The sequence below is a fragment of the Alligator mississippiensis genome, chromosome 3 (genome assembly GCF_030867095.1).
Source record: "Alligator mississippiensis isolate rAllMis1 chromosome 3, rAllMis1, whole genome shotgun sequence".
NCBI classification, from domain to species: Eukaryota; Metazoa; Chordata; order Crocodylia; family Alligatoridae; genus Alligator; species Alligator mississippiensis.
The window spans coordinates 198,854,821-198,870,961 of NC_081826.1; the positions used below are offsets into that span (position 1 = coordinate 198,854,821).

General features: G+C 44.7%; 1 protein-coding gene across 5 annotated transcripts in view; it reads right to left on the reverse strand.

Moving 5' to 3' along the window:
* The window catches only part of PRUNE2 (prune homolog 2 with BCH domain), a 230,916-nt gene that overhangs the window by 180,001 nt on the left and 34,774 nt on the right, over positions 1–16,141 (reverse strand). For all 5 annotated transcript variants that reach the window (XM_059724800.1, XM_019478148.2, XM_019478147.2 and 2 more), the window contains exons 2-3: positions 1,919–2,023; positions 600–802 (exon numbers count right to left, since the gene is read on the reverse strand). In XM_059724800.1, the coding sequence (XP_059580783.1) occupies positions 600–802; positions 1,919–2,023 (308 nt within the window). The remainder of the gene's footprint in view (positions 1–599; positions 803–1,918; positions 2,024–16,141) is intronic.

The following is a 16,141-nucleotide window of genomic DNA, read 5'->3' on the forward strand; positions in this document are numbered from 1 at the left end:
GCTTTAGTCAAAATGCCTTTGTCACCAATTTGAAGCACAGGAACACTGAATACATATAATGCCAAGGCTGCTGGAGCATACTAATTAGCACGCTCCAGCAGACTCGATTAATCATGTCTGCTTTGACACACTGTAATTACAATGCATCAGAGCAAGCATCCCTCATGTCTACAGGTACCTGTAGATCCACCCATGGAGACTAGTTTGCAGCAGCAGCTAGGGATTCAACTGTGGTTAGGCAGAAAAAGGAGGCTGAGTCCGCTAAAGATTAGGCTCTGTCCCTGCTCTATGCAGCCGTAACATCAAAAAAATCATTTTTCTTCATTCTGTCTTCCCAAAACAAGGTGTATATATTTTGACGGGTGGTGTATATGAGAAAATATGGTAAAACTATGTAAAAAAGGTGGAACAAAGATGAAGTAAGCTGATATGTACTGGTCACATATGAAAATAAAGCTGAACCCCCTAGCATTTGTGAATTGGACTCATATCACAAAAAAAACCGCAGCATTTTTTAATCATACAACTATAAAATATAACCTTTATAACAGCTGAAACCAGAGCTGGAAGAGCCATTTTATTGCACATAAACAAAATACCTTGTCAGCATGTTGCTGGTAACAAGTGTTAAAGACAATTTCCCTTCATCATTCAGCTGATGTAAGTTGATTTCATCTCGGAAGATATGGAATGATTCTGGGATATTCAGCTCTTCCAGAATAAACCTTGTTTCTGTGTAGTAGCTAAATTCTCTTCTTGGTATATTCAGTACTGGCAAGCACAGAACATCAGGAGGACTGACCTGTAACAGGAGAACATGTATATGTCACAGCAGTGTTAAACAGTACCTGCCTCTCATCTGGGCCATGCATAACTGTTTGCGACAAGGAAAACTAGCCTGAATAGAAATTGCCTGTTGTTTGTCTATTTTTTATTATTTTTATTTTTGCTCCAAATAAAGCTTTTTGCCAGTTCCTCCTTATGTGTCTGTTTAGATACAGAGCAAATAGGATTGCAAAAAAAATCTATTTTTCCATTTTAATAAAACATTAGATTCATCAAAATGGTCTTCAAAGTGCACTAAACGTTAAGTCAAATACCTAAATCCCTGTCATCTCCACTGAATATTCACCTTTCCATCTAAACTGGTCTTGCAGTTTTGGCAATGGACTCAGGAGATCTTGGTTCAAGTCACACCTTGCCACAAATATCTTTTGTAATTTCAAACAAACTCCATGATTCCTCTGAGAGAAATGCTGATTCTATTGAAGTCAATGGGAAAAAAGTCTCACTGTCCTGACTGAAGCCAAAATTTCACACACTTTCTCTCTATAGGCTATTTATAACTTAAGGATAATATCTCCTTTCTCAACTATTTAGATGACAACCTCTCCAGAGGACTGACTAACTTTTACTATCTGCAAATGGAACGTTTAGCACCATGAGATCTCTAGTGCAACTGTAACACAAGTAACACATAAACAATATTTATATGTCCTTAGCCTCCTGTGAATCACCCAGTCTAATAAAAATAGTTACACAAAGATTTGTTGTTTGTTTCAAAGGCCTTAGGGTGAAATCCATTCCTGTGCAGGGGGGTTTAAAGAAAATCTATGTACCACTTATATCACACCTCAGTGATGGATAGACCACATGCCAATACCTAGACTGAATTAATGTCTTTGTTTGTTTTTCATAATGGCCATAAGTTAGTCTATGCCAATTCATTTTTTGGGGAGCTAGATAACCTATCTCATTACATTTGATAATGAAGTGATTCAAACTGCCTCCATTTAACTGGAAAGGAGACTTGACTTTGCCTGCAATGAGGTCAGGGGGTGGGATCTTTTACTTGTATGTTTTGATTTGTTGAACATTAATGCATCTCAAACAAATAAGTCAGAATCTCATTTTTTACCTTATCTAGGAAGTAGGCATATGCTAAAGAAGAAATGAGGGAATCCAAGTCACAGGATTTACTCCCAAGAACAACGTGGACTTTCTCCAGGCGTTTACTCCGGTTCTGAAACAAACAGTATAAAACGTGTTTAAAAGGGGACAGTGAAAAACAGGAGGGAATGAAGACACTTAACTACATTTTAAAATATAGAAATAGTTTCCTTAATTGTAAGCCAGACTTGCATTCCCTGTACACCCAGAGCTCCCAGTGAAGTGAACAGGAGTTTGGGATGAACAGGGGACCCAGGATTAGGCCCAATAGACTAAGCCCATAGAAGACACATTGAAATCAGTGTTGTAGGATAATAAGATAAACAGCTTTAGGTTAGGGACAGACATTCAAGAAGCCTGAGCCTAAATTGATTCAATCTTTGCAGGTTAGCCTGGCTAGGCTAAATCAGTTTGTAACCAGACAGACATTCTCTGTGAACTGAGGAAATTCAGGCACATGCCTGTAGGGGCTCAGGCTAAAAGCCGGGGGTTGCTAGAGCAGCCCTCCCTTGCCTTTTAGAGTGCTGAGCTGAGGGGGGCTGTGACCAGGCCCCAGAAGGACCTCTTATTAGGAAGGTCTGCCTGTACCATCCCAGGCTTTTCCCTTATGGCTGGTCAAGGGGTGGGAGCATTGCCAGATCCCAGCCCCCTGCTAGCACTCTGAGGCAAGGGGTGTGGGGGGATGTAGTGCATGCATCTGCTGATAATACAGAGCTTTTCAATCTCCTTCCCTGCTCCTTTATACTGTCTGCAGCAAACTGACAGGCAGGCAAGCCAGCAGGGGGCTGAGGTTTATCACCCCATCAGCAAAACAATAGCCTCTCTCCATTATTTCAAACTCTTCTTAAGCTGACCTGTTGATTAGCTCCAAAAAGCCCTAAGTGGTCACTGTTCTGTCTGCCTGTCCAGTGAAATTGGAGAGACATACAGACACCTCTTGGCATTAGCAAGTATACCACATGTCTAGGGTCCATGGGGCTGGGGTCTATGCTGTGGGAGATGGGAGGGAGCTGGGGAGGGTTTCTGTTTGAGCAGCAAGAGGCAAGTAGGGCAGGGGGAAGCCAGGCAGATGCTGCTGTATCTGCAGCCTCTGCCAGAGCTCCAGCCAGGGGGTGGAGGGGAGGGGCCAGACCTGCTATGGAGCAGAAAGCCCCGCCCAGCCCAGAGAGCATGCCGGGATGCTGGGGGTATCTGGTTAATCTTAAACCAGCAAGAGGTTTGGGATAGACATTGCATAGACTAGTTTGACCCAAATCGGTTAAGTCTGGTACTACATTCAACCAGGTTTATCTCAAACCAGTTTCAGCCATTTTCAAACCAGTTTATGTGCACTGAACATCTGTTCTGTTGCATGTTTAAATCAGTTTCTGATCACTTAAACTGGTTTATGTTTAATGTCTGTCCTTAGCCTTAGGGGTAAGTAGAGTACTGCTGAAAAGAGTCCACAGACTAGTGAGGCAAACGGTGGCAGGATACTGAGGGTAAAGATCCACTCAGCAAAGTCTACATCACGTAGCAAGTTCTGGCACAGGATGCAGGCAATGGCCTAATCCTACAGAAAGCACAACCATGTATTTTGCTGAGTATCTTTGATTCCCATCGACATCAGGGAGAATTAAGGATGTTCATTATCTTGTACAACTGAGTCTCCTCAAAACCACAGAGAGGGAAATGCTAGGCAAGCAGTATTAATGCAGAGCACCTCAGAAAGATCTATGCACAGTTCAGAAAGCCACACACACCCATGCACATGTGCATACCCGCATGTGCACACACACATGCACACACATGTGGGAGATGACCTGGGATTGTCCTTTTTTTTGGAACATATCATTAATGAAACACTAACTGTACAGAAATGTTCCAGTCTACTTCTTTTAATGAGCCATGGCACTTAATTTGGGAAACAAATCTGATTGACGTTAATGTAGGTATCTAACGTCTAAACATGTACAATTAAACAGATTGTCTCTTTCCCTGTCTGAAGGCTGAAGTGCATTTTGTTATTTTGAATTAATTTTCTTCACTGTATCAAGTTAAATTTAATTTTCCCATAAAGGGCTATAATTAGTTTATAACTTGCCTCAATAATTATAAACATGTTAATAAAAAGATAGAAGTGTCTAATCTCTCTACCTGGATAAAAGAGGAACCATTCGCTTTTTTTTTATTATGTAGAACACAGTCACTCAAAATACCTTTGGGAAATAAAAGCAGGACAAATGTTCTGTATTCCATACCACTGGGGAGGAAACTACATTAACCACAGCTTTCTGAAGAGTAGTGTTGCAAAACTGGCTGGGTCAGATACCTATAACTTATTAAATATCCATCTTTATCAGCATCAGGATTTCTCTATTTCTGTATTTTTAGTTAACTCCCTTTCCCAAACTGTCTTTGAACAATGTAGATATAGAACTGGCAAGCTACACCAATTTTACCCCATTTTAGAGGCAAAATAAAATGCTCTCAAACTCATAGCTGTTATATATAGCAAGATGTTTTTACTTAGTTCCTTCATAAGTGTATGTACTTGGCTTACTTCTGCGGCTTTCATATTTTCCATGTAAAAACAGGAGACAGAATCAAGTGAACCAAATGAACAGACAGCCCCATCACCTCTACAAAGTCAGCATGATCAGTAGTATCTGAAATTGCTAGCCATCCAATGGTTATGCCTGTATACCTATTTTCCAGTGACTACATGTTCACTGACCCAAAAAAAGCACTTCTAAGGGTACTAACAAGTAACTCCGGTGGCACTCCCAGCAGAAAGACTAAAGCTTAAACAGGCATCGAGCCTAAACTCCAGCAACAACTTCATCTGTTCATTACTCAGTTATTATGATGTTCTCTCAAAAGAGAAAAAAATCCACTGCCAGCACTGGCAATATGGCACCTTTCCTGAGCACTAAAATACACACATTTATTTCTAAAATACCCATGTTCTTTTTCTTATTGCAAAACCACTGCTAGGGGGATATTCTGCTGTTCCAAAAGCAGAGAAGAAGGATTGAGGAGCTGAGGTGAGAACCTAACTGTAGCAGCTGGCAATATTCCTGCTTCTTGTCATTGTATAAAAGCAGGAAAAGAACTCAAGTCTCTAAAACGACATCTGTTTTCACTATATGCCCATGTTTACAACTCTGTTTTTTTTAATATCTACTTCTCTCTCTTCTTGGTCCCCTCCCCCATCACGATTGACATGGACTTGTGATGTAATAAACTGGAAACCAAGGTATAACATATTTGTGACTACAGCCTATGATCTGATCAAAGAAGTAAAATTGCTGATCCGCATACGATGAGATATTAGCAGACCTGGACTAACATTGCTGAAAAAGACAAGGTTAGGAGGCCAAAACTATTTGCAAAACTGGGTTATCTTTTTGTATAATTTTAAATGAAAAAGAGCAGAAAAATGGGCAAACAATGTTTAAATCCAATTAATTTTTAAATGAAGAGTTTTGATTTTTTATTTTGAAGCAATAGTTTTACTTCAAAATTATCCTATGCTTAAGGGCTAAAATAGGGTTTTAAAGGAGTAGATTAGGCCTTCTCAATCTTCCAGGGATCAGTAAGCCTTAGGGAAAGATAAAATAACACATAAACTGCTCATTTTTCTAATATGTTTCCTCCTAATAGTTTTTTATTTTAAAAATAAAATATTTGATTTAAGAAGGCTCTTCAACTAGTGGTAATTAGTTAAATAACACTGTCTCTCTTCAGACTTTGAATCTTAGCACACTGGTAAGGCACTGAAGCTCCCATCTTATCCCTGCAGCCCAGCAGGTGCATGAATGAAGGAATGACTATTGTGGCATCCACTGACACCTCAACTAGCACAACCCAACAGGGAAGGAGGTTGTGATGTGTTGCTCTTACAAGCTAACAACTATTTGTTCCCACCAGAACATGTGAGAATATGAGAGAAAAATTAAGCTCTGAAGCATGTCCATCAGATATAATATCTGCCACAGCTACACTTGGAACAAGGGCAAATTTCACACCACCCATTGCTAAGGATTCACGTAAAGATACACTAGTGAGAATCCCCCCTCATTCCCACAGCTCTATGAGTTTGACCTTAAATTCTTTGATAATGAAATGTTTCTAATTAAAATACAGGCGTTGTCATGTCAGTATATCACCAGGTGAAACAAAGAACCTGCATAAATAAATAAATAAATATCCTGTGATTCTCCTGACACCCAAAACTATTAAACGTAAAAGAGTGTAAAAATGTAATTTCATTAATTTTGTTGTTTGTTTACCATTTGCATCTCTCTCACTTTGAACACAAAGGAGAAGCTGTTTTTAGTGAGTTTTTAGACACTTTTAACTTCCAGGTACTCATGCTTTAAAAATGCTGCTATTATTTAAAACACTGCTGTTACTTGTTTTTATCTTTTAAATAAGTTTCAATAAGTATTTTTGGATTATTCAAACATTTCTAATTGTCATAAGTTTGTACAAAGATGTTTCCCTTTATTTACGTGTGAATTTACTTATTCACTTGTGAATATTATTATCTATTATTATCACGTGATCAGAAAATGTTTCTTTAAAAGCACATTTGTTATAAAGATCTTGTAATGTTATTTCATAGTTTTTAATGCCATAAGGAGCCATTAGATCATCTATGCACATATAATGCACTTTTTACATTATATACGCCATTCACAGGCACAGGGGATCAGGTACCGCATACCTATCCTTTGTTTTTTTAAAACATGATAGACAATGACACTAAGAGGAAAGTGAAGCTCCTAGCTTGTTTCCTCAAACTAAACATTTGTTAAAAGAAAAATGTTTCAGCACAAGTTGTAAAGTCACTTTGCATTACCTGAACTATGCAGAATCAAACAAATATTAATGAATATTACAGTGATATCATAATAAATGTTATTTTAGAAAAATAAAAGTTCTGCATGGCAATACTTCCTCTAGAAGTTACAAAATCTCATATGACACAATAAATCATTTAAAAAAAACTAATAGTCGTTAATTTTAATCAAAAGGTATGTCTTAATTTAAAAATACATCCATTAGGCAAAGACTTTCACATAAGCAGCAGCATTGATTTTGAACATTGCTTACCAAGGTACCTCTGCAAGCTTGCAGAAGTGCTTTAGCTACCCTGTCCCTACTGGACTCAAAATCATCAGAGCTAACATATAGTACTATCCCCTCAGGAAATTTGCTGCATAGCAAACCAGGATTTTAAATTATATCCTAGATATATGCCTAATTGAAAATGAAGTAAATATAATGATTAGGAATGGTTTAGGAATATTGCATCTACATTTGTACATGGGCAAGGACTAGGTTACCTTTCAGGTTCCTTCAAGGTCTGTGATTGTATGACTAGACCTCTTGGATTAAAATGCATGTATGTTCAGCAGTAGTGCTATCTGTACAGTACAGAGAGAGTGACTTGCACATAGGCCATGAAATAAGTCGAGGGTAAAGTAGGAACTGAACCTGTGTCCCAAGTTAACGCCTCATCCTCTGAATCATCTTTCCTCTTTGTCCCAACAACTATTTAAATATCTCAATATTTAACTACATTATAGAACATATTATATAACAACCAGCTTCAAACCCCTACTGACAGTAATTAATCCTTCCTGTCTTTATCATCGCTGCTTCTTGAGGCATTTATTGGATGCTATCTTTATAGTAAGTTTCATATTCAAATATATATATTTCCCAGATAGCAAGCTAGAAATGCCCACACCTCAAAAAATATAGGACATAGGCTGGTACCAACAGCAATGATTTTACCCATCATAAGCCTGTCATTTCGGCTACACACAGCCATTTCATTATCAATGTCATTCACTAGTTAGTGTACGTTTAGTACTGTCTGTTACCTGTATTATCAGATCCTCTCAAAATATCTGCAGTTCTGTCTGGAGGAGATTACAGACGATATAAATGTCAGTATTGCTACAATTAACAAACATTTTCCTTTAGTCGAGTGTGTTTCAGAGCCAAAGTTCCAGGATTTTTTCTCCCAATACTGCATGTGTGCAATTTAGCTGGTGATCAGCTGTTTTTAACCTTGGATCTATTACACTGCGGATTCAGTATTTGAAGCAAAGTCTCTAAAAGGCAGTTTTCCTGTCTCAGCTAAGCATGACTAACAGAGTGCAACATCATCCGCTGGTAAAATAAATACTTGACAGATGATAAGTCATCAAATTTAGTTTCAAAAGTAACCAGCATTTTCATAGTAAGCTATTGTAGGGCAGTTTCAAGAAAACAGATATTAATAGGCCATTAACAGCTGACAAACAAAAATGTCTCTGATAAGTTTGAAATTCTAGTAAGAAGAATATTTGAAAAATTCAGAAAACAGGTTCTAAAAGCTACTTTTTTATTGACTGCAATTTGAAAAATGTAGCAATTAGAGCTCTGAAATGGAATTCTTCTTTGAGCCTAATCCTGTCATTTATCCTTGATAAAGTAAACAGTGCACAAAGTAATAGGAGGCCAATTACATGCTACGTCCATAGTACATTGTACACAAGCAGATGCTATCCCTTTACAGTACTGCCATCAAATAATAGTATTTGTTCACAGCTTCAGAACTATGCCGTAACTATATTACAGTCCAGCCCTGGTGACAAAATTTATTTGAGAAATCTAATTGGGCCCTGCCTCTCCAGTGCAATTGTCTCTCCGGTCAGCAGTGGCTCTTCTTTGTCAACAACCACATGATGCCAGCAGCCCCTGTTCACTCTCTTGCTAGTCTCTTGCTGTGACTTAGATGTCTGGTTTCCCTTTTTAGGTGGTACCATATTTAATGGTATATAACTCGAGGTCTGAACCCAAAAAATTTGCCTTTAAATTTCCACCTTGACTTATACACCATATCTGGACTCCAGGGAAGTTGGATCGGGCCCCTGGGAGCTGGGGCAGCACCCAGCCCGATAGCAGCCTACCTGGCCAGGCCTGGGGAATACTGCCACCAGAGGGAAGGACTGGAGCCCCCCCACAGCTCAGGGGCTACCCAGCTCACTGCCAGCTTGACCCCTGGCCAGGGGGGCATGGGCAGGTTCCACTGAAAGCAGGATTGGGCCCCTTACTGCTTCTGCCTTCAGCAGGATGCCTGGGGCTACTTGGGAAGGGGCTGCCTTTCCCCATGGGCAGTGCAGGCAGGGGGGAGGCTAGGGTGTTGGGCAGGGCTGGCCTCCCCTCCCATCCCTGCCCAACACCCCACACTGTCCATGGGGTGAGACAGCCCATTCCTGGGTGATGCCAGGCATCCTCCTGGCCACAGGAGCCTGCTGAAGGCAGAAACAGCAAGGGGCCTGATCCTACTTTCTGTGGCGCCTGCCCACACCCTGCCAGCCACAGGTCGAGCTGCTGGTGGGCCAGGCAACCCCTGAGTTGCAGGGGACCCTGGTCCTTCCCTCTGCAGCGGTGGTGCCTCCCAAGCCCAGCTGTGGGGGCTGCCAGCAGGCCGGGTGCTGCCCCAGGTCCCAGGGGCCTAATCCAACTTCCCCAGAGCCCACCAGCATGTGAGGACCCAATCACTTTTTTGTGACAAAGTTCAAAGCAAAGACTGACTTATACACCAGATATATAAAAAACCCTAACTTTCCTGATCAAAAATTTGGGGTTGACTTATACACTGTGTCAAGTTATACACTATGAAATATAGTAAGTGCATAATGCCCAGAGTCGCTGGAGAGTCCTCACAACCTACTTAAAACTGAGACAGTATCTTTTCCTCCTTCCCTGCTGTCTGCTTCTGTCTTTGCCAGGCATGCTCTCTTCTCTGAAAGTGCTCTAAACCCTAGCATTTGCTTCTCCAGCTTTTAATCTCTTGGCTTTAGCTCTTCTGAATGATTATTTCACTAGTTACATCTTCTCTCTAGTGCCAGCATCCCAATCCCACCACAGAGATGCAACAAGGCAGTTCTGCACCCTGGCCTGCAGTGATCCATGCAGTAGCAGCTGCAGCTAGGCTACCAGCAGTGGCGGTGATGGCCGGGCACAACAGCAATCTTTCTGCCTGTGGCAGGGCACTGTTGGTGCCTGCTACTTTAAGGGCTGGGTCAGGCATCCAGAAGGTGCCTGACAGCAGCAGTCATTTTGAGAACCTAGTATATAAAGACTGCAGTCTATTGCTGCCAGCCTAGGCAGAAATGTTGCCTAGCTGAGCTACAGCAGGAACAACCCTGGGGGTAAGGGCAAGAGGTTATGGGGGTGGATAGGAGGCTCTTGGTCCTAGGCATGACCTAAAACTGCACCCTGCTGGGGATGGGTGGCCTCGTGGGGCTCCTGGTGGCGTGGGAGCTCCCAGGAAATGCCAGACCAATTACCACCCCAATGAAAGGTGGGTAGGGGCAACTTAACCCCATCCCCCACATCCTACTAGGTAGCAAGGAGGTCAGCAGGACCACAAGGGATCCAGAGGGGGGCAAGGAGCCCAGAGTTTGGGAAGAGGTGTGGAGCCTAGCAAGGGATGTAGAGCCTAGTGAGAGGCAAGGAGCCCAGAGGCTACAAGCCCTGACTGTGTGTGTGGGGCAAGAAGCCCAGTATGAGTGAGGGGCATGGAGCCCAATGAGAGAGGCTGGAGTTAGGGGCCAGGATATGGTTACAATATGTGGATGCCATCTGCGAGGCTTAGGCTGCAGTGTAGGGGAGGAATGCTGCCGCAGATAGCAACTCCTGGCATCAGGGAAGTAATGGGTAGTCTCCCGCATTATACCAATGGTTTATGGAAATAAAAAAGTCGTGGCAGGACAGACTGGGCAGACTGCCCATAGAAACAGGTGGGCAGGCTGGCATGAGATCAGGCCTTGAGGTGTTCCCTGTTACACTGCCCTTCCTGCCAACCAAGAGAGAGCCAGGCCTGGTCTCCTGGTCATCCCTCTTAACCCCTTAGGACTTGCTGTTTCATAACAGGGAAGAGATGCTTCATTGAAGATGTTTCTTCTGTCTCTACACACAAATTTAGTCAACAGATCCTAAGGCTGGCCAAGTAACTAGAAGAAAAATGTACAGGTCAAGTATGAAACTTCCTTTTCCCCCTCAGGAAAAACTCCCGAGGGGGTAGAGCCCCTTTTTGCAAATGTAGCCCACATTCAGGGTTTAATAGCTCTGAGAACATGAAGACATCCCAGGTGAATTTGAGCTTCTAAATTAAATTCTCTTTTTCTGCATCAAACCTACAGATTTCTCCTATGATCAATGAGTTTCTATTTGGCTCTGTAAAAGGTACATTCTGTACAACATGTCACATTTTGTAATGTATCTTGATATTCTGGGTGTATGGCATGAAATAAATTAAAGTTATTAGACCATATTTGCTTTTGATGTAAATCAGTATAGTGCCATTGAAGTCAGAAGAACAACGTTGATGGAGCTGAGGATCAGGTTTATCTTATTCAACACATGTACATTATTAAATGTTAAACTCTTCCTGCAATCTGGTACTTAAATTGAACCTGTATGCTACTTACTATAAAGTACTTCTCCTTTCTACCCAGTTTGTTTTCAAGGAATAACATTAGTATGGGACTAATATCATTAGACAATATTAGTAAGAAAGGCTTTTTTTCTTGGCTCTTATCTGCAGCAAGCAGCTGACTCATTCATACGTACTATGGGCTATGTACACCCAGAATCGAATTTGTAGCAATATATATTGGCACTGTGGATTATAATGTCAAAATAGCTCAATTACACACAAGATTTCTTCTTCCTTTCTCATAATACAAGGTTAAAAAGCTCTTACATATAAAGGAATGTTTAAACTGGCCTACCCTGGTATAAAAAAGAAAATCCTATATTATACTTATATTCACAATCACAAAACAAGTACTTTTGCCCACACCCTTTTCATCCTACCTCCACACAAAAACAAAGGTATATATATTTTTTTCATTTGCATTGCCCCAAGCCTGATCTGTTCTGTGGATATGTGGGGGACCTTGCCTGCACTGGACAGCTGCACTTCTGCTACATGGGAAAGGGACATAATTTCAAGAACTCTTCAGTGGGTACACAGAAGGCAGGTTGGTGGAAGTTTTCTGCATGGGGAAAGAGGCACGTGCATGGCTGATAGAAAATATGCTGCATTGTTACTAGCCACAGACAGCCATGTGGTGGCAGAAGATGTGTCAGTGAAAGCTGTTCCAGCTCTGATGCTGAAGTAGGGATCTTGAAGGAGTTCTGCTGCTGCTGCCATACTGGTCAGATTGAATTTTGCTTCTCTAGTGATCCTTGGAACTCAATCTGGCAGGTTGGCTTGGGAACAGACTCCAAAGATATACCCCAGACAGACTGAGACTTGAAACCATTTTTATAAAGAGGTTTAGGTAATTATTGAATGGCTACTGAAGGCTCTTTCTGATCTTCATCTGCATAGGTACAACTTCTCAGCAGTCTTTTCAGACAATATTCTGATTTTGTCTCAGAATGGCAGCCACTATGATATCTCCACTGACCTAAGGACTTTTAAGTTGATTATCCTTTTTCCTCTTATGCTTGTGTTGTCACAGAAATGGCTGAAAGCCAAGATAAAGCTAATTTAATATTTTATGCAAAGATCAAGTTAGCTTAATATTTCATAAGCTCTTTTGCTAGAGGGCTCTATCCTGGAGACAGAATTTGATGACTTGAAATCTTATTTCCTTCTGCCACAGAAGGAAGGAAGGAAGGACTTTTGACTTTTAACAACTTTATTTCACAAAAGATCAGGTACAGAAAGCAAAAAAACCATCAAACCACACCAAAGAGAAACCATTCCAGGACATTCAGAACATCACACCGTGACAAACACCTTCGCAGTAATACACATCTTGTCTAACATGCTATTTATATATATAGCCCTCGAGAAACGAACAATTCCACCCTTCCCTGTCCCATAGTACACGTACAAAACCCTTCGACTTCTCACCCCGAGAAAATAAACAAAAGCAGCCTGGTGAGGGCCCAGGGCACGGCACAAGCCGGAAGCCACAGTCCGCCACCGCGCCCGCCCAGTCGCCCAGACCGGTCATGACATCAGAGCGCGTATTTGAGACGGCCGTCCTCCACGTGGCACAGCGCTCCCTCAAGGGCCCAGAGTGCCTCGAAGGCGGGCACCCCCCGCCGGAGCACAGCATGCTCAAACTCCAGCGAGAGGCGCGCCCGCACTAGGAGGCCAAAGAGCCGCGGGGCATCGTCTGAGCCGGTGCCGGCAAGCCGGTTACGGCGGCTCTTGAGGACGGCCATCTTGGCCTGGCCCAGCAAAAAGTTGGCCAGGCAGATGGCGCCCCGCTCGGCCGCCCGGTACGGGTAGCAGCATATGTAGGTGGTCTCTGAGAGGCTCCTGCCCAGCACCCGCAGCGGCAGCTCGAGGGTGGCAAAGAGTGGCCGCAGGCGGGGACAGTCCAGGAAGGCGTGAAAGAGATCCTCCTCCACGCCCCCAGGGCAGAAGGGGCAGGCCGTCGAAGCGGCTGGGTCAAAGTGGGACGCAAACGTGCCAGTGGCTAGGATGCCGTGCAGCAACCGCCACTGCAGGTCGCCAGTCTTCTTGGTGGTCGACGGCTTATACAATGTGCGCCACGCCGGGTGGGCTGGTGGAGAAGCCGGTGGCCCCAGGCGCCGTCGCCACGGTGTATCGGGGCGGCCCGCCAGCACCTGAGCATGGCGGACAAGGAAGGAAGGAAGGAAGGAAGGAAGGAGGACTTTTTTACTTTTTAGCTACTTTATTCAGGAGTTCGGGGTACAAAAAGTTGGCCCCTCTGGGATCCAGGTCCAATATACAAAGCAAAGACAAACAAATTACCATCGAACCAAGAGCACTATGCCACTACATTCGTAGCATCACACCGTGACAGACACCTTCGCTGTATTACATGTTGTGCCTAACATGCCGTTATGCAGTCAGGACACCGGCTACACGGTCATACAGACCAAAGCCCTCTATAAACAAATGATTCCTACCCTGCTCTATCCAATCAGACACATGATAAAACCTTCAACTTCCCACACAAAGAAAAACAGCCTGGTAAGGGCCCAGGGTGTAGCGCAACCATGGAGTTGCAGTCTGCCACTGAGCCTGCCTGGTTGCCCAGACCAGTCATGACATCAGAGCACGTATTGAAGACAGCCATCCTCCACATGGCACAGTGCTCCCTCAAGGACCCAGCATGCCTCAAAGGTGGGCACCGCCCACTGGAGCACAGCGTGCTCAAACTCCAACAAGCGGTGTGCCCACACCAGGAGGCTGAAAAATGCAGGGCATCATCTGAGCCGGTCCCAGCAAGCCAGGTGCAGCGGCTCTTGAGAATAGCCATCTTGGCCTGACTCAATAGAAAGTTGGCCAGGCAGACAGCACCCCGCTTGGCCACCCAATATTGGTAGGAGCACATGTAGTTGTTCTCCGATAGGCTCCTGCCCAGCACCTACAGCGGTCACTCAAGAGCAATAAAGAGCGGCCACAGGTGGGGACAATTGAGGAAAGCATGAAAGAGGTTCTTCTCAATGCCCCTGGGGCAGAAGGGGCAGTCCGTCAAGGTGGCTGAGTCAAAGTGGGATGCAAAGGTCTTGCAGGTGGAAGGCAGCCACCTTGTTCGCCAGGCTGACCAGGCTCTGGCCCCCCTCAACAACAGGTAGTTAAAGGATGGCTCGTGGGAGCCAGCAGTAGCAATCCCAGAAAAAATCTATAAGGAGGCACTCGAGCCTCTCAAGTAGGTCCCCTGACAGGTCGACCAGGGTCACCACCACCAGGTTGTTGGTGATGAGGACACATCCACAATAGGAGAGGCTGGGTAGGGACCAGCACCACTGTTGCAGGCAAGCCTCCACCCCCTCCTCAAGGCTGTCCCAGTTGCACTCCATGAAGGTTGGTGGCCCCAGGAACATGCCCAGGACCTTGAAGCCCTTGCAGCACCAGGTGAGGCCCCCTGGCAAATCAAGGGCGGGGGGGTCATGCTGATCCACGCACCAAGCAACAGGGTATCACTCTTGGCCCAATAGATATGGGCCAAGGAGGCATGTTCATAGGCTCACTGGCAGTCTGTCAGGGCCCACATGTCTTCTTGGGTGCTAAGGAAGATGGTCACAGCATCTGCATACACTGACAGCTGGAGCAGAGGGCCAATGGATGGGCCCATGGCCGATGGCAAGGCCACACCACTCAGGTGGTGCCGCAGTGCATGCAGCAGTGGCTCGATGGCCAGGGCACAGAGCATGCCTGACAGGAGACAGCTCTGATGGATGCCCCTACATGCAGGGAACAGGGCACAGAGCACACCGTTCACCTTGAGCAGGCTGGAGGTGTCTTAATACAAGACCCAGAGGTCCCCAGTGAAGAGGGGCCTGAAGCCAAAGGCCATCAGCATCTGGAAGAGGTAGGCATGGCCCACCCTATTGAAGGCCTTCTCCTGGTCCAGAGAGATTAATCCAATGTCTAAATTGAAGAGTTCACTGGCTGTGAGTAGGTAGCACAGCAGGAACAGGTTGTCTTGGATGGTCCTGCCTGGCGCGCAGTAGCTCTGCTCAGGCCCAGTGACAGAAGCCATGATAGCGTGGAGGTGGGTTGCCAGTACTTTGGCCAGAATCTTGTAGTCCGCACATAGCAGGGAGACCGGCCACCAATTCTTAATGCAGCCAAGGTCTCCCTTCTTGGGCAGCAGCATGAGCACTGCTTGGCGGCAGCTGATCAGCAGGACCTTGTCGGCAAGGCTCTCCTGGAAAATTCACAGGAGGCAGGGGCTGGGGAGAGACCAGAAGATCTTCACCTTCCTCTCTTTGTTCTTCTTCTTCCTAGTGGCAGGTGGTCCACCCTTCACAGGGGACAGGCAGGACCATTCCTGGCCCACCCCACTAGAGCCAGCCACCTCAGACAAGGCTGCAGTGGAGGGCAGCTGGGAGGAGGCCCGAGCCCCATCATCTGACAGGGCCTTGGCACCACAGTCACCTGCCACCCCAGCTGCCTCGGTCAGGGCACGCAGGGGTCAAGTGGAGACATCAGTCCATCCACCTGGTGGGGCGTCTGCATTGGGGGGGGGCACTGTAGGTGGAATGGGCAGGGGAGAGGGCTGAGGAGTAGTCCCAGCTCCTCCACTGGATTATGCTCTCACGCCAGAGACACCAGCCCCCTCAGATGTCACAGGGGTGAAAGGAGGTCAGGAAGAGCTCCTGGCCTCACTGGGTGAGGCCTGTGTCCCAGAAGTGGATGCAC